Raw genomic sequence first — 19,773 nt, 5'->3', positions numbered from 1 at the left:
AGTAGTGAGGCTATAACAGTAGCGAGGCTATAACAGTAGCGATGCAAAGGTATATACAGAGGTGAGCCGTCCTCAGGCTATAAACAGTAAACAGCGATGCTATATACAGTAGCGAGGCTATAACAGTAGCGATGCTATATACAGTAGTGAGGCTATAACAGTAGCGAGGCTATAACAGTAGCGATGCTATATACAGTAGTGAGGCTATAACAGTAGCGATGCTATATACAGTAGCGAGGCTATAACAGTAGTGATGCTATATACAGTAGCGAGGCTATAACAGTAGCGATGCTATATACAGTAGCGAGGCTATAACAGTAGCGAGGCTATAACAGTAGCGATGCTATATACAGTAGCGGGGCTATAACAGTAGCGATGCTATAACAGTAGCGATGCTATATACAGTAGCGAGGTATAACAGTAGCGATGCTATATACAGTAGCGGGGCTATAACAGTAGCGATGCTATATACAGTAGCGAGGCTATAACAGTAGCGATGCTATATACAGTAGCGAGGTATAACAGTAGCGATGCTATATACAGTAGCGGGGCTATAACAGTAGCGATGCTATATACAGTAGCGAGGCTATAACAGTAGCGGTGCTATATACAGTAGTGAGGCTATAACAGTAGCGATGCTATATACAGTAGCGAGGCTATAACAGTAGCGATGCTATATACAGGCACAGGTTAGTCGGGCTAATTGAGGTAGCATGTACATGAATGTATAGTTCAAGTGACTAGGCATATATGATAAACAGAGAGTAGCAGCAGCGTAAAAGAGGGGTTGGGGTGGTACATTGCAAATAGTCTGGATAGACATTTGATTACCTGTTCAGGACTCTTATGGCTTGGGGGTAAAAGCTGTTGCGAAGCCTTTTGGTCCGAGACTTGGCGCTGTCCGGTACCACTTGCCATGCTGTAATAGAGAGAACAGTCTATGACTGGGGTGGCTGGGGTCTTTGACAATTTTTAGGGCCTTCCTCTGACACCGCCTGGTATAGAGGTCCTGGATGGCAGGCAGTTTAGCCCCAGTGATGTACTGGGCCGTACGCACTACCCTCTGTAGTGCCTTGCGGGCAGAGGCCGAGCAGTTGCCGTACCAGGCAGTGAGACAGTGCAGCTGTAGAACCTTTTGAGGATCTGAGGACCCATGCCAAATCTTTTCAGCCTCCTGAGGGGGAATAGGCTTGGTATGTTTGGACCATTCTAGTTTATTGGTGATGATTGAGATTCTGGCTCTATTTTTTACAATATTTCATATCCTTACTAGTGAATACAATAAAGTTAGATTTGTTTTACATTTAAAGATAATTTGTTTATCTGGAACCACTCAGAAAATGTTGTCATACCTGAGTTGGCTTCATGAATTAGTGAATCAAAATGATTGTGTGATAATAATCTAATTGGTATCATCAGCAAAGAGAATGGGAAGTACAGTAGAAGATACAGCAGCAAGGTCATTGATATAGATTAGGGATAATAAAGGTCACAATTATCCAACCCTGTGGCACATCACAGGATATCTTGGCCCTGGTAGATGCATAGCCAGCCGATTGCATAAACACATTGTTCTCTATCATAAACATAACTATATAACCAGTTATATGTATAATCATGAAAACTGTAATAATGCAATTTAGAAAGTAATATTTAATGATTCACCGTGTCAAATGCTTTGGATAAATCAAAAAAGATGCCAAGAGTGTATTCATTGTTGTTAAGGGCTGTAAAGATTTTATCCACAAATTGCAAAGTAGCCATATCTGTGGAGTAGTTTTTACGAAAACCATATTGGTGCTCATAAAGAATACAGTGTTGATTTAAATGTTTCAACATTCTTTTATACATACATTTTTCTAGGATTTTAGAAAAACATGGTAATACAGATATTGGGAGAACATTTGTAAAAGATCTTGGATAACTTTAGCAATTTTGAAATCTTTAGGAGCAATACCAGTTTGCATAGATTTGGTGAAGTTTGGTGAAACGTAGATGTCCATGATTGGTTCAGATTTGGTCTGGTCATATTCAGAATGTCTATGTTTGGGCCAGACGTCTGTGGACGTTTAAGGTAAGGCCGGCCCGGGTCAAATCTGAACCAAACATAGGCGTCCATGTTTGGCCCAAATCAAGGCCTGTACGGATAGGAGCAAATCTGAACCAATTATATACGTCTGTTTGGCCCAAATATAGGCCGGTCTGGACCAGACGTCTGTGGAAATTGAAATCAAGGCCTTCTTATAATTCTTTCTGATTTGGTCAGAATCGGACCATAAACCTACGTCCGTGGACATTGAAATCAAGGCCTGTCCAGAACCCATCTAAAAAAGACGTACAAAAGACGTGGCCTGACGGTAAATGCTTAGCGGGTTGACTCCATTCTATTTGCACCAAAATTACAATCTGTTTGTCTGAAATGCCTTTTGAAATCCTAACACTGTAAGATCACATTTTATAACTTACCTAGCTAGCCATGTTGGCAATAGAATAAACTTTCAAATATTGACCACCTGACCCAGATTGTGATTTATACGTTTTTGGATTGCGTAAACAACAAAAGTAATTGTATGATAGTTGAAAGCTATTTCCTTGAGTCAGTAAAGTGCATTGAAATTTACACTGAACAAAAATATAAACGGAACGTATAACCTGTTAAGCATTTCTCCTTTGCCAAGATAATCCATCCACCTGACAGGTGTGGCATATCAAGAAGCTGATTAAACAGCATGATTACTACACAGGTGCGCCTTGTGCTGGAGACAATAAAAGGCCACTCTAAAATGTGCCGTTTTCTCACACAACACAATGCCACAGATGTCTCAAGTTTTGAGGGAGCATGCAATTGGCATATTGACGACAGGAATGTACACCAAAGCTGTTACCAGAGAACTGAATGTTAATATCTCTACCATAAGCCACCTCCAGCTTTGTTTTCGAGAATTTGGCAGTATGTCCGACCGGCCTCAAAACCACAGATCACGTGTAACCATGCTAGCCTAGAACCTCCACATCGGGCTTCTTCACCTGCGAGATTGTCTGAGACCAGCCACCCGGACAGATTATGAAACTTTGGGTTTGCACAACCAAAGAATTTCTGCACAAATGGTCCAAAACCGTCTCAGGGAAGCTTGTCTGCGTGCATCCTCACCAGGGTTTTGACCTGACTGCTGTTCTGGGTCGTAACCGACTTCAGTGGGCAAATGCTCACCTTCGATGGCCACTGGCACGCTGGAGAAGTGTGTTCTTCATGGATGAATCCCGGTTTCAACTGTACAGATGACAGACAGCATGTATGGCGTCGTGTGGGTGAGCGGTTTGCAGATGTCAACGTTTGACCTCAGTTAGACCTCTCACTCAAACCCTTCTAATATGTTTTTCTTATCGTGCACCTAATCAAAAAGGTCTATGAATATTCTTATTATGTAACTGAATGTATCCAGAGTATTTTCAGATTTTGTTATTGACAAATTCTGTGAAAAGTAAAGTAAATTTAAAAAGCACATAGTTGTTCTGTTAGGGCCACATTTAAATGTTTCTATCTCTATAGGACAATTCCCACGAATGTAAGGGGTTAATTATTGGCTTAATATTAGGGCCTTATCACAATTGACATTGTTATTGTGATAAAGTAGAGGGAAAGTGGAGGGAAATAGCATATGATTGAAAGAATAACTGAATAAAACAGGTAGAAGTGACAGAATAGGATAGTTAGTATTTCTTCTGTATTTTCTCTGAGGTTCATTGCGTCCGTGCGTCTGCAGAGGGGTGGGGGTCTCTTCATGTCTGTCCGTCTGCACGTGAATGTGTGACTGACAGAATTAGGTCAGGGACAATAGACTGCTGCTCTCATTATATGGAGAGGCATTAAAATAAAGAAATTACTAAAAATAACGAATAATGGAACCAGGTTCCCTGCACATACACACAGCACATCTATGCTATAATTCCATTTCTGTGAATGAAAAAAACTAAAAGGTGTAAACAGGGGGTTTGTCGTAATCAAAAGTCATTTCCGCCTCATTCAGGGCTTTTCTATAAATGTCTCCCCTGGTTTGGGACGGAATATTAAAAGGTTAGGACATGAGGGTGTAACACAGCATTTTAAACACAGAGAGCAGACAGAGACTAGATTAGCTGTGAATGATCGTGAATATTTATATGATTATTGGATGGGCTTGGGGGACTTGATGAAGAATATTTCAACTATATTTAACCTTTGGGCTTGAATAGCTGAATTGGACATTATTGGACACAATGAGGGAGGCAAGTGAAGTTCCATTCATGTTCATTTTTTTTTTTTTTTGAGTTTAGTACATTTAGTGGACAGATGAGGACTGTGAAACATTCCTTTGCTGTTTTGATTTGAGTTGATATTCATAGTCTTGCATTTGTTTAGAATGAAGAGAATTGGCCAATTTAAATATTTTATCATAGTTTGAGAGCAGTTAAATTCACATGGCACGCTGTGAATTAGTTTCTATTGGACTCAATATTCTAATGTGATGTTTGCCCGTCTTTTTCATCTACCCCTGTCAAATATTGTACTGTACTCCTGCACTCATATGTGAAGACCTTTTCCTTATCACAGGCTTTAGTGTTGTTGTCAGTGCCCTCTAGTGTGAGGACCAGGTTTTGAGATGTGATTTGTGTCCTGAAATCTCAATATGGGTGTCCATTCTTCGGCTCTATCTCAACTAATCTTTCCGTGTTTCCTTGCACCTCTCTACACCTCCTTCTCAACCCAATTGGAGGAGAAGGCCCAAGGGCTCTCCCCTCTGACCTTCTTCTTCAAAGGGTTTTGAGAATGACGCGAGGAAATAGTATGGGAGGAAGTGCATAAAGATGAATTGCGATAGAGCCATTTTAGATCAGTGATTTCTTCAAGGGAGGCAGGAAGGATTTATTTTAGTGTTGGAACTGAGCCTTCATGTTATCCCCACCCCACTGTGTCCAGGGTCAGATCTGCAGGGCGGAGCTGGAGAAATGGTCCAGTCAGATGTACCAGGAGCCTGAGGTCATGCCAGAGGAGGTCCACATGTTTGACCTGGACTGCTTTCTGTCCGACATCTCTGACACCCTGTTCACCATGACCCAGAAGCCCTGCCCGTGGGCCAACGACCGGCACAACAGTGAGTACCACGCCACAACGTCCATTCTACTTACATATCTACCTACAGTATTAATATTATACTTAGAGGAACCATTTTACTATCTACTGAAGCCCTGTCTACGATTCTTGTAACACTATGATGCAAATCCCTATGAAATTGAAAATGTTTCTTCTTTTTATTTTATTGACAAAAATAACAGAATACACCACTTACCATTTATCCAACCTATGGTCATGTGAGACAATAATGCAGGAAAGAAACCACCCAACAAATGAGGAACTTCAAATGAATAAATTAGGCTAAAGATGCAAACAGAGGCACACAGCCACTGTCTCCCTGTCTCTGGTATGTTTTTCTGTATGTGAATCTAGTGTTCTACCTCATTCCTCCTCAGCGTACACCAGCAATGCTGACATGATACAGCCAGGTCTCACCCCACTGCAGCCCAATCTAGATGACTTCATGGATATCCCAGGTATTGTGTGTGTGTGTGTGTACTGGATTTCTCTAGCAGTTTACAAACTATCAGGTCTAACTGATCTGTTCCTGGCTGGTTCAGATGTTTTTTTCATGACTTCTCCGATCTCTTAAAGTCACCTATAACAGCCTCCACTCTTCTGGGAAGGCTTTCCACTAGATGTTGGAACATTGCTGCGGAGCATTAGTGAGGTCGGGCACTGATGTTGGCCGATTATAGGCCTGGCTCGCAGTCTGCGTTCCAATTCATTCCAAAGGAGTTTGATGGGGTTGAAGTCAGGGCTCTGTGCAGGCCAGTCAAGTTCTTTCACATCTATCTCTACAAACCATTTCTGTATTGGACCTTGCTTTGTGCACAGGAGCATTGTCATGCTGAAACAGGAAAGGGCCTTCCCCAAACTGTTGCCACAAAGTTGGAAACACAGAATCGTCTAGAATGTCACTGTATGCTGTTGTGTTAAGATTTCCCTTAATGGGAACTAAGGGGCCTAGCCCAAAACATGAAAAACAGCCCCAGACCATTATTCCTCCTCCAACAAATATTACAGTTGGCACTATACATTGGGCCAGGTAGCGTTCACTTGGCATCCGCCAAACCCAGATTCGTCCGTAGGACTGCCAGATGGTGAAGCGTGATTCATCATGCAAGAGGACGCGTTTCCACTCCTCCACAGCCCAATGGTGGCGAGCTTTATACCTCTCCAGCCGACGCTTGGCACTGCACATGGTGATCTTAGGCTTATGTGCGGCTGCTCGGCCATGGAAACTCATCTCATGAAGCTCCCGACGAACAGTTCTTGTGCTGACGTTGCTTCCAGAGGCAGTTTGGAACTCGATAGTGAGTGTTGCAGCAGAGGAAAGACGTTCTGTGCGCTTCAGCACTCGGCGGTCCCGTGCTGTGAGCTTGTGTGTCTACCACTTCATCTGAGCTGTTGTTGCTCCTAGACGTTTCCACTTCACAATAACAGGACTTACAGTTGATTGGGGTAACTCTAGCAGGGCATACATTTTTACGAACTGACTTGCTGGAAAGGTGGCATCCTATGACGACGCCACATTGAAAGTCACTGAGCTCTTCAGTAAGGCCACCCAATGTTTGTCTATGGAGATTGCGTGGCTGTGCGCTCGATTTCATACACCTGTCAGCAACGGGTATGGCTGAAACAACCGAATCCACTGAGTGTCCACATGCTTTTGCATATATAGTGATATATCGAAAGCTTGGGACTATAAGGTTGTATCTGCATTTTTGTCAAAACTGAGTAATTGACATAGCCTTGTTCTATTCAATGTTCTCTAACTACATAGTACTCTAAGTACCTCCAATTCATGTTGTTAAGTTCAAAAGAGTACAATATAGAAATTGCCTACACCATTTAAACAAATGAGGGTTCGGAACGTTAATGTCAATTATCTCAGAATAATCTTTTTGCAGATATAAATTTAAAGTCCCAAGCTCTTGATTACATTTCATTTCCTCTGTTAAACCTACCCTTTGGAATGACTTCCACAGCAACGTTGAATCTATTTTAGTTAGTAAGAGATCCCTCAATAATCATTTTCATGACAGCACATTGGTAGTAGTTAGTGACAAATATAAAATATTGGTTTTTAATATTTATTTAACCTTTATTTAACTAGGCAAGTCAGTTAAGAACAAATTCTTATTTACAATGACGGCCGATCCCGGCGATGCTGGGCCGATTGTGCGCCTCCCTATGGGACTTCCAATCACGGCTGGATGTGATACAGCCTGGAATCAAACCAGGGACTGTAGTGACACCTCTTGCACTGAGATGCAGTGCCTTAGACCGCTGTGCCACTCAGGAGCCCTGGATGGGAAACCAAATGTATAGCTGTAGATAGATCAACTCTCCAGTAAGAGGTGATGCCAATCCTAAAAACTATTTCTGATACTGGATCTCACGTTGTTTCAAAGGCACAAATTCAACATATTTTATGGATGGTTTGTCTATGTTGAAAATTGGTTACCATGATGACAATCCTGTGATTGACATTTCACCTTCAAAACAGCAGTTTACATTGACTACGTTTTTCAAACCAATGTATTTTCCACGTAGATTCCACGCCACAATACGTTGGCAGATTACGTTGAAGCAATGTTGATTTACCCAGTTTGTGCCCTATGGGTTACTACAGTGGGGCAAAAAAGTATTTAGTCAGCCACCAATTGTGCAAGTTCTCCCACTTAAAACGATGAGAGAGGCCTGTAATTCTCATCATAGGTACACTTCAACTATGACAGACAAAATGAGAAAAAAAATCCAGAAAATCACATTGTAGTATTTCTTATGAATTTATTTGCAAATTATGGTGGAAAATAAGTATTTGGTCACCTACAAACAAGCAAGATTTCTGGCTCTCACAGACCTGTAACTTCTTGTTTAAGAGGCTCCTCTGTCCTCCACTCGTTACCTGTATTAATGGCACCTGTTTGAACTTGTTATCAGTATAAAATACACCTGTCCACAACCTCAAACAGTCACACTCCAAACTCCACTATGGCCAAGACCAAAGAGCTGTCAAAGGACACCAGAAACAAAATTGTAGACCTGCACCAGGCTGGGAAGACTGAATCTGCAATAGGTAAGCAGCTTGGTTTGAAGAAATCAACTGTGGGAGCAATTATTAGGAAATGGAAGACATACAAGACCACTGATAATCTCCCTCAATCTGGGGCTCCATGCAAGATCTCACCCCGTGGGGTCAAAATGATCACAAGAACGGTGAGCAAAAATCCCAGAACCACACGGGGGGACCTAGTGAATGACCTGCAGAGAGCTGGGACCAAAGTAACAAAGCCTACCATCAGTAACACTCTACGCCGCCAGGGATTCAAATCCTGCAGTGCCAGATGTGTCCCCCTGCTTAAGCCAGTACATGTCCAGGCCCGTCTGAAGTTTGCTAGAGAGCATTTGGATGATCCAGAAGAAGATTGGGAGAATGTCATATGGTCAGATCAGGACGACTAATCCGTGTAAAGGAAAGAATGAATGTGGCCATGTATCGTGAGATTTTGAGTGAAAACCTCCTTCCATCAGCAAGGGCATTGAAGATGAAACATGGCTGGGTCTTTCAGCATGACAATGATCCCAAACACACCGCCCGGGCAACGAAGGAGTGGCTTTGTAAGAAGCATTTCAAGGTCCTGGAGTGGCCTAGACTGTCTCCAGATCTCAACCCCATAGAAAATCTTTGGAGGGAGTTGAAAGTCCGTGTTGCCCAGCAACAACCCCAAAACATCACTGCTCTAGAGGAGATCTGCACGGAGGAATGGGCCAAAATACCAGCAACAGTGTGTGAAAACCTTGTGAAGACTTACAGAAAATGTTTGACCTCTGTCATTGCCAACAAAGGGTATATAACAAAGTATTGAGATAAACTTTTGTTATTGACCAAATACTTATTTTCCACCATAATTTGCAAATTAATTAATTAAAAATCCTACAATATGATTTTCTGGATTTTTTTTGTTCTAATTTTGTCTGTCATAGTTGAAGTGTACCTATGATGAAAATTACAGGCCTCTCTCATCTTTTTAAGTGGGAGAACTTGCACAATTGGTGGCTGACTAAATACTTTTTTGCCCCACTGTATATGTGTAGGGAAATCTGATGGACAGATGTGGTGACCAGAAACGATTGAAGCTCCTGATAAAAAGTTATAAATGCTACTTTACCTATATATAGATTAGGCTTATGTACTCTGTCGAAGAGAGTTAGAGCTACAAGAATAGTTTTTCACATACAGAATCACTGCATGTAGCCAAAATGACTGGTATGCATCTTTAATCGATTTATATTTAGGGCTTCTCTTCTAAATATGCAGCTGGGGAAACCCATATGAAAATTAATATATTGGCATGTATTATTATATTGTTGAGTTAAAGATTCCTCTGTGAGTGACACCCCTGGGCTGGGCTCTCTGTTCTGTGTCATGTTTATGCCATGTCCGGAGTGAGCTGGAGGTCAGAGGCTGGGTTGAGACACAGCAGAGTAGGGAAGTGGAAGCGCATGTGGTTAACCGCAACATGTGGCAAAGGGGCCCAGCGGGATCAAGGGATAGAGACGGAGGGAAAAAAGGATGGAGGGACAATAGAGGGATGAAGAGATGGAGATATTGGAAGATAGTATGATTTATTTTCTTCTACGGTGGTTTGAGTAGAGGATGACATTGTTTATGACAGGAACTCTTTATTGCATTGTTGCAACTCTCAGTTTGATCACTTCCTAGGATAGTAATATGCTCTGGACTGCCATATTGATTTGATAATTATATATTTGTCAGTGCTGCATTTCGTCCCTCTACATATCGGTACTGTAGTCCCCTGAACTGTGTATGAGAGTGGGTTGTCAGGGGTATTGGCACGAGAATGTTCCTCCCCGTCTGTTCTTTTGGCCTTGCCAGTACCAGGGTCCTTTGGCAGTAGGGTCCTTTGGCAGTAGGGTCCTTTGGGATCAGCTTTCTGCCTCCGTCACCAGGGTCAGCAGGGTGGCAGGGTGCTTGTCAGGGCCAATGTGTTTAACTGATGGACACACAAATAGAGACTCCCTTCCCATCCCTCCATGTGACTGTGTCACAACATACACCATGCCATGATGTGACTGAGACAGAAGGAAACAAAGCGCTGGTCACTGATCTCAGGTTGTATATCATACCAGGTTGGTGTGAGTGGGTATGATCCTCAGTTGTTAGAGTAGGGTTGCCACTGATACAGTGTCTTCTTGAACCTTCTTGAAGGTTCACATTGCTAAGGAACTAAGGTTCATATTGGTAAGTATTCTTGTAAATTATCTCTGAAAATGCACTACTGCTAGATTTTATGGGATTTTTTCATATCTTAACAGGTATTCCCTTAAAATATTGCATTCATTAGGGAAGGACATTCTTTCGTTCAACTTGTTTTAAACTTTAAAAAACGATTTCCTGATTTGTATTTTTCCTTTATTTAACTAGGCAAGTCTGGTAAGAACAAATTCTTATTTTCAATGACGGCCTAGGAACAGTGGGTTTAACTGCCTGTTCAGGGGCAGAACGACAGATTTGTACCTTGTCAGCTCGGGGGTTTGAACTTGAAACCTTCCAGTTACTAGTCCAACGCTCTAACCACTGCTGCCCATTTCACGGAAATAAATTCCTGGTTCCTACTGTGCAAAAGATTCACCGAATGTTGTTATCATAGAGGAGGGAATTGAATAGGGTTCAAATGATAGAAACGAAATAAGTGATTGACAGCAATGGGCTTGGGCCAGTATCATGGTGCAGTGATGTACTCACGTGTGTTTATTTGCTTTGACTGCTGTACTTTACAGTATTTGTCCTGAAAGGGTATACTTAGGGATGTGGCGGTCACGAAATTCCGTCAGCCAGTGTCAAGCAAATAACTGTCAGTCTCATGGTAATTGATCGTTAATTAACATAAACAAATTTAGCATCTCCTGGCTTCCACACACAGCCTACAAGCCACTGATGCAGACCTTTGGAACATCTCAATTTTAAAAAGTCTAATAAATCCATGTAATATAGCCTCCAACTTCACAATAAATCCATTATTTATTTTAAAAGCATGATATGAAGAAAATGTAGTCTATTTCAGAAGAACAGAATAACATACTCTGAGTTGTCCTATGCCAAATGGCTATTGGCTACACTAGTTAATTTAGCAGACTTCTAAGATTTGCTTAGAATTCCATGGCATTATTTTCTCCAAACGATTTGAGGGAATGTGGCTATTCTGTAATGAGCGGTTAAAAAATAAATAGGTATTCCTATATGCTTAATTTGGAGTTATTAATGTAACTTTAGTTGTTCTACAAACATTGGGCTATATGTTTAGATTTCTAATACATCTTAAGGCTGCATGCATGATGCAACTCTAATGATGATTTGAAAAAAGTTGCTTGAAAGGCATGAGCTCTGCTTTGTTTTTTGAGTAGGCTGTACACACTTTATCAGTCTCTCATTCTCAATTTGACAAGCACTTGATAATGCCTAGAATTTAACGACAGAATCCCCTTTGTATGGCCGTAATACACCCTAAAATCTATGCCATTTGCGGGCAGTGTGCCCTTCTTCCTGAGTGCTGCTCGCTCCATCACGTGATCAGGTCTTTCTCACAGGCTACAAGTGAAGACAGACACATTGGGGACGCAACTGCGTGCATCCTTAACCAATTCCGAGGTACATATTGATGATATTGAACTGTCTACATTTAATTTTCGTCAGCCAACAAGATGAGTAGGCCTAACGAACAGCAAAAGCACTAGGCTATGCCAATCTACTTACCCCCTAGTACAAAGATAAACCTATTCAATTCTGTACGATAAATAAATATTCCAAACATAGTCTGCAACAGTTGTGGGATGCGATAGATCCCAAATGAATAAAACCACTAGCATTAAAAAAAACGTTTTTATGCAATGTGGCTGACACAACAGATCAGAACGTTGAGCTTAAAATGTTGATAAGCTATTAGGCTATTTCTTAACATTATAAGTGTAGCAATGCAAACATGGTAGTAGGCTATAAGCTTGAATGTTTCCTTAGCGGAAAACATTATTATCAAAAGTGACCGCAAATGTGATTATGCATGTAATGCTTTTATTATAAAGATGCATTTTTATGGTGAAAATGATCTTCCTCAAACTTGAAACTCACGCACTGCTTGTGTACAGTGGGGCAAAAAAGTATTTAGTCAGCCACCAATTGTGCAAGTTCTCCCACTTAAAAAGATGAGAGAGGCCTGTAATTTTCATCATAGGTACACTTCAACTATGACAGACAAAATTAGAACAAAAAAAATCCAGAAAATCACATTGTAGGATTTTTAATGAATGAATTTGCAAATTATGGTGGAAAATAAGTATTTCGTCAATAACAAAAGTTTATCTCAATACTTTGTTATATACCCTTTGTTGGCAATGACAGAGGTCAAACGTTTTCTGTAAGTCTTCACAAGGTTTTCACACACTGTTGCTGGTATTTTGGCCCATTCCTCCGTGCAGATCTCCTCTAGAGCAGTGATGTTTTGGGGTTGTTGCTGGGCAACACGGACTTTCAACTCCCTCCAAAGATTTTCTATGGGGTTGAGATCTGGAGACTGTCTAGGCCACTCCAGGACCTTGAAATGCTTCTTACGAAGCCACTCCTTCGTTGCCCGGGCGGTGTGTTTGGGATCATGGTCATGCTGAAAGACCCAGCCATGTTTCATCTTCAATGCCCTTGCTGATGGAAGGAGGTTTTCACTCAAAATCTCACGATACATGGCCCCATTCAGTCTTTCCTTTACACGGATCAGTCGTCCTGATCTGACCATATGACATTCTCCCAATCTTCTTCTGGATCATCCAAATGCTCTATAGCAAACTTCAGACGGGCCTGGACATGTACTGGCTTAAGCAGGGGGGACACATCTGGCACTGCAGGATTTGAGTCCCTGGCGGCGTAGTGTGTTACTGATGGTAGGCCTTGTTACTTTGGTCCCAGCTCTCTGCAGGTCATTCACTAGGTCCCCCCGTGTGGTTCTGGGATTTTTGCTCGCCGTTCTTGTGATCATTTTGACCCCACGGGGTGAGATCTTGCATGGAGCCCCACATTGAGGGAGATTATCAGTGGTCTTGTATGTCTTCCATTTCCTAATAATTGCTCCCACAGTTGATTTCTTCAAACCAAGCTGCTTACCTATTGCAGATTCAGTCTTCCCAGCCTGGTGAAGGTCTACAATTTTGTTTCTGGTGTCCTTTGACAGCTCTTTGGTCTTGGCCATAGTGGAGTTTGGAGTGTGACTGTTTGAGGTTGTGGACAGGTGTCTTTTATACATATAACAAGTTCAAACAGGTGCCATTAATACAGGTAATGAGTGGAGGACAGAGGAGCCTCTTAAAGAAGAAGTTACAGGTCTGTGAAAGCCAGAAATCTTGCTTGTTTGTAGGTGACCAAATACTTATTTTCCACCATAATTTGCTAATAAATTCATAAAAAATCCTACAATGTGATTTTCTGGATTTTTTTTCTCATTTTGTCTGTCATAGTTGAAGTGTACCTATGATGAAAATTACAGGCCTCTCTCATCGTTTTAAGTGGGAGAACTTGCACAATTGGTGGCAGACTAAATAGTTTTTTGCCCCACTGTATATCAGTTAGGCTCTACACCCCTTTTAAAGCAGATTAATGTACTTCATTTTAATAAGTTATTCGGCCACTTTGGCCACACTAGTTGTAATACAAACCTTATCAAAACATATAGGCCTATGGGCTAGGCTACATAAGGTGTGTGACTATGATTCGAGAAAGTAAAAACAAAAGGCTTTGTTACTTATGCTGGGCATCATTCACAGGTGATAATATATCATTCACAAGTGATTGGCTAATATTGTCACCTGTACCGAAACGGGGGCCGCGGAAAAAATACATTTTATCTATACACTTAAATAAAGGAGGACACTTTTCCCCGTGGTTTATTTCATGCCAGTCAGGTAGGCTATACTCCTGTAGTAAATATAATTAATGTGCTTAATATTAGGAAAGTTGAGAAATAAATATAGTAGGTCAAGCCTATAGAAAGCTGAGCCTCCTCTTTTTAGTAGAGGCCATCACTCTGTTTTCTCACGCAATTGCATAGCCTATTGAAATGTTGCGCAACATGAGCTCATGCGCCATCATGAAGTGTTTGATTAGATTTTCAGATACATTTGCATTGATGTCAGAGTGATTAGAGGGATAATAGAGTGCTGAGTACCAGGCAGTTAGCAAGTTTGGTATGCTACTAATGGCCATCAGTAGCATCAGAGCTTGGAGAATCCTAATTACCATGACTAATCGGTCACGTGGAATTTGACTGCCTTCATGACCGTGACCGCTGGTGTGGTGGTAATACGGTCACCGCAACAGCCCTAGGTATTCCATATTCTGCTTGAAAAGCATTTAGTGCGAGATGGAAACAATGTCTGTCTAGTTGGTACAGTATCACTGTGCCTTGCCAAGTTGGCAGTGGGTGCGTTGTTTTATGATGCTTCATGACCGCTGGCAAGGGCAGACATACTCTGGAAGCCCACCCAGTCAGATTCTATGATGTCATCATCACGCCACAAACAGATAAGATCATAGAATTATGTAATGGATCAGATGCCTTTCCTGAGTTAGCAACAGACAGGCAAACATAATACTTATTGAAGTACACAGAATAGACTATAATAGAATTATAAAATCTTTATTTATTTACATTTAACATTTCAATCATTTATTCACATCTTATTCGGAGTGACTTACGGCGAGTGAGTGAGTGCATACATCTTCATACTTTCTTTGTACTTTTTTTATCCACTTTTTTTTTATCTATTTGCACAAAAATTAGGCCCCTACATGTACATTATTCAGTACAGATGTTATACTTGCCAAGACTGCAGATGTGTTTTATTGACAGTATGTTGATTCATCAACATGGTTCAGGTGTGATCTTTCCTTCAAAGTCGGTGACATTACTGCCAATAGTGCAACTAATGGCAGTAGCAACAGTCATCAAAATGGTTAAAAGGTTTTAAAAACAACTAATAAATGCAACATTTGGACAATGGATGAAGATACTTTTTCAAACTTTTTGAATGTTTTATAATCCATCAGATGTTGACATGATTATAGCACATGAAAAATGTACTGGCACGGACAAAAGTTCAGGGATTGTGGATGGAATTCAGGTATTCATTTTATTCTCAAATGTCACCTTTTTTATTAGAATATATCAATTGTCTTACTGTATCAGGTATTTTTTGTATATTTTGTGTTAAAATAAATGGAATTACATGCGCCTCATTTGCATAAATCTGGTGGCTGTGTTTGCATATATGAACACAATAACATAAAGGTGTGGGACAGGGCTGCAACCACCAAACACTTGCTCTGTCTACCCTACCTTCACTGTTTAGACAGGGATCAATAACACAGGGCTGCAACCACCAAACACTTGCTCTGTCTACCCTACCTTCACTGTTTAGACAGGGATCAATAACATAAAGGTGTGGGACAGGGCTGCAACCACCAAACACTTGCTCTGTCTACCCTACCTTCACTGTTTAGACAGGGATCAATAACATAAAGGTGTGGGACAGGGCTGCAACCACCAAACACTTGCTCTGTCTACCCTACCTTCACTGTTTAGACAGGGATCAATAACATAAAGGTCTGGGACAGGGCTGCAACCACCAAACACTTGCTCTGTCTACCCTACCTTCACTGTTTAGACAGGGATCAATAACATAAAGGTGTGGGACAGGGCTGCAACCACCAAACACTTGCTCTGTCTACCCTACCTTCACTGTTTAGACAGGGATCAATAACATAAAGGTGTGGGACAGGGCTGCAACCACCAAACACTTGCTCTGTCTACCCTACCTTCACTGTTTAGACAGGGATCAATAACATAAAGGTGTGGGACAGGGCTGCAACCACCAAACACTTGCTCTGTCTACCCTACCGTCACTGTTTAGACAGGGATCAATAACATAAAGGTGTGGGACAGGGCTGCAACCACCAAACACTTGCTCTGTCTACCCTACCTTCACTGTTTAGACAGGGATCAATAACATAAAGGTGTGGGACAGGGCTGCAACCACACTTGCTCTGTCTACCCTACCTTCACTGTTTAGACAAACACTCAATAACATAAAGCTCTTGCTCTGTCTACCCTACCTTCACTGTTTAGACAGGGATCAATAACATAAAGGTGTGGGACAGGGCTGCAACCACCAAACACTTGCTCTGTCTACCCTACCTTCACTGTTTAGACAGGGATCAATAACATAAAGGTGTGGGACAGGGCTGCAACCACCAAACACTTGCTCTGTCTACCCTACCTTCACTGTTTAGACTGCCTCATTAATTACTGTTGTCATGTTCTGTTGCATAATTCAACAAGTGTGTTAATAGCAGGATAACATGCTTGGCTCTAGATGACACATTTCTAAGCATACTCTACATTGTTTGCAATTTCAGACATAATATCACTATAAACTGGGTGTTTTCGGAAGTTGCTTTCATTTCAGCGGATCTAATCTGTAAACATTTCAACTCTATTAAATTATAACTTTTTTCAATTCCACAAAAAAATGAACACCCCGTCAAAATAAAGTGATCTGTCTTCTCTTTCTTGTGATGTAAGTGTCGAGACTGTGTGTTTAATCGCTGACAAAGCTCTTATAGATTCAACAGTAGAACAATGTATTCCATTAAGCCCATTTCAACCATTGCCAGGGTGTGTTTGACAGGTCATTACAAACATTTCCGCGGTCATAACGTTAAAAGGGAAAAAACGTCACGCATAAAAGCAAGAGTATGAAAGAGTTGCAGGAGTAAAATGAAAGCAACCAATCCAGCGAGATTTAAGTGACAAGTGGATTTTGCACCCCACAAACACAGGAAATAGATGGCTGAAAAAGACAGATCCTCAGGTGGGTGGGGCATACGCCTTGCTAATCTCCTTCCATCTGTCCATGCAGGTTCTACCTGGAACCAAAAAGGGCTCTCTTATGGGGACAGCCAAAGAACCCATTTGGAACCCTTTTTTCTAAGAGTATAGGGTTGATGATGGTCTTTTTTCCTGTCCTGTGTTAGATATCTTTATGAGCTACCGGGGCCAGTCATTGGAGCAGGCTGCTTATGCTGACTGTGGCTACTTTGAGAGCTCCTCCGGTGGGGCTTTCCCCTCTGTGTCCAGCCCTGTGGTCACCGTTCCACAGCTACACGTCGACACTCAACTAGCTCAGGTACAGTAGCTAAGCGCTTTGCTTGACACTTTGGAAACTGTTGTTCTTCCACTGTTAGGGGATGGAAAAGTGATGAAAAAGTAAACGATTCACATGAAATTTGGCACATATTGCCTGGACTATGTATTCTTTGTTTTGGGTTCCTGCATTTTCATTGCATAGTTTGTTTTACTGTTTACTGTTAAAGTGGTAGTTTATAATATAAATTGTACCCAAAATGTTTTAGTCATGAATGAAACTTACAATGAATCTCTCTTCCAGTCCAACCTCTCATCTGGCAGTCTGTCTCAGCCCTCTTCATCCAACTCTCTGTCAGGCCCTGGCTACCACAGACAACCCCTGACCTCTGAAATTACCTTCAACCCCAAGTTCAAAGGTCACCAACAACAGGATTACCACAGCGAGTACCATACTCCCAGCATGGTATCAGGGGCCATGCCCTCCTATGGACACCAGGCTTACTCCGGCGCCGCCGTCTCCATCGCAACCACCAACATACAACAGCAGCCCGTCTCCCCAGGAGACGGAACCTTTTTGTATCCGCCTCCCTGTCACAAGTACGGTTACCACGCCACCACTGCCAGCTCAGTGACCTCTACCGTCATCACCCACACGGGATCCACTATGGGTGGCAGTATTCTGGGATCGGATCCCCAGGGTCATCACGGGTACTCCACCACGGGAGACATGTACTCCCCAACATCCTGCCTCTCTCAGGGGTACTCGTCCGTGGTCTCGGCCCCGGCCCTCCCCTCTCTCAGTGTACCTCCTCACTGCTTCTCAGCCCCACAGCAGCCGGGTGTGGCGGGTGGTAGAAGGGGGAAGCACAAGCAGAAGACAGCAGTGGGGGTACAGATGGAGTCCCGTCTGTCCACCCCTCAGACGACTCCCCCCCAGACCAGCTTTCTGGCAAAACTACTGTCCTCCAGCACCCAAGAACGTGAGCATATCCATTCACTTATTTTTTCCTTCATCATACTTTCATACTGCAGTGATACACTGATGCACATGCCGTTCCAACACTCTTGGTCTTGTATTCACCATTATCCACTATCACTGTCTTGCAGAAACATTAACCAAAACCATTGTACTCTTGTTTTACCTCCGCACAGTTCACTTTTGACCATCTTGTTTTTAGGCAAACCAGCGCTGGGATTCGATGCAACTTTAGTTGCAACCAAAGGGCACAGGTCAACCTCTCCCAACTCTCCAGTAAGGCCAATATAGTTTCTTTAGTTAACACAGGTGTGAGTTTAAAAGACATAATTCAAAACTTTACTGCAGATTACAGTTGTACTTTTAATCAGATAATGTGTTTGGTTCAGCATTCGAGCAGCAGCATGCGTATCGGAGGAGTGTCTGGATCTCAGCTGCAGCCTGGGTCTCCCTGGCCCTCAGGGATCCCACTTCTTACACCAATTCACTGCCAGACGTCCACCCACAGCCACGCCGGTCTATACACTAGTACCTCCCACGGAGCCGTCTCTGCTCTCCTCACCCAGGGCTCAACACACCCCAACATACCTCTCCTCATCCCCAAGACAGAAAAACTCTCCCCTGTACAGATCTACGGTTCTGAGAGAACTAGTTTAACAGGTAATTAAGGACAAACATAATTTCATGTAAAAAATGTAACATGTTATGTGTGGTTGAAAAGCAAAGAAAGCCATTCCTCTTTGTTGGTTTGTTTGTTTTTAGTGAGCTTCTCGGGACACTCAGGGCAGATGTCCCCAACTAACCTTCTAGAGAGGGCATCCAACACTGAGTCTCCGCACTCCTTACCTGGACATTCCAAAATGGAGTCAAACAAGGTAAGCAAAAACAACTTGACCATTCATTACTCAACACACATCCTATGGAATACCTAAAACTACTGTCTGATAGAAAGACAATGATGAATAAACAAAATACTGAAAGGGAAAGGTAAGTTGCTATTGTGTCTTTCCTAAATTGAACTCGAGGTCAGACGACTTATGTGTTTTTCCCCCAATCAAATCAAATTGTATTTGTAACATTCAACAAATTAAACAGGTAGACCTTACCGTGAAATGCTTACTTACAAACCCTTAACCCACAGCGCAGTTCAAGACATAGAGTTAAGAAAATATTTACTAAATAAACTAAAGTAATACAATAAAATGTAAAGTAATACAATAAAATGACAATAACGAGGCTATATACAGGGGGTACCGGTACCGAGTCAATGTGCTGGGGTACAGGTTAGTTAAGGTAATTTGTACATGTAGGTAGGGATAAAGTGACTATGCATAGATAATAAACAGCGATGTCAATGTGAATAGTCCGGGTGGCCATTTGATTAATTGTTCAGCGGTCTTAAGGCTTGGGGACAAGATTTTTGGATTTTTTGGGCCTTCCTCTGACAGCCTAGTATATAGGTCCTGGAT

General features: G+C 42.0%; 1 protein-coding gene across 1 annotated transcript in view; it reads left to right on the top strand.

Moving 5' to 3' along the window:
- LOC115105396 (carbohydrate-responsive element-binding protein-like) overlaps positions 1-19,773 on the top strand; it is a 43,567-nt gene that overhangs the window by 18,736 nt on the left and 5,058 nt on the right. The window contains exons 6-12 of the mRNA XM_029627389.2: positions 4,958-5,132; positions 5,509-5,589; positions 17,217-17,368; positions 17,630-18,308; positions 18,507-18,580; positions 18,694-18,964; positions 19,067-19,179. Of these exons, the coding sequence (XP_029483249.2) occupies positions 4,958-5,132; positions 5,509-5,589; positions 17,217-17,368; positions 17,630-18,308; positions 18,507-18,580; positions 18,694-18,964; positions 19,067-19,179 (1,545 nt within the window). The remainder of the gene's footprint in view (positions 1-4,957; positions 5,133-5,508; positions 5,590-17,216; positions 17,369-17,629; positions 18,309-18,506; positions 18,581-18,693; positions 18,965-19,066; positions 19,180-19,773) is intronic.

Source organism: Oncorhynchus nerka, linkage group LG22, assembly GCF_034236695.1.
Source record: "Oncorhynchus nerka isolate Pitt River linkage group LG22, Oner_Uvic_2.0, whole genome shotgun sequence".
NCBI lineage: Eukaryota > Metazoa > Chordata > Actinopteri > Salmoniformes > Salmonidae > Oncorhynchus > Oncorhynchus nerka.
The sequence above is the reverse complement of the archived record's forward strand: the minus strand, read 5'-3'. Positions and strand labels throughout refer to the sequence as shown.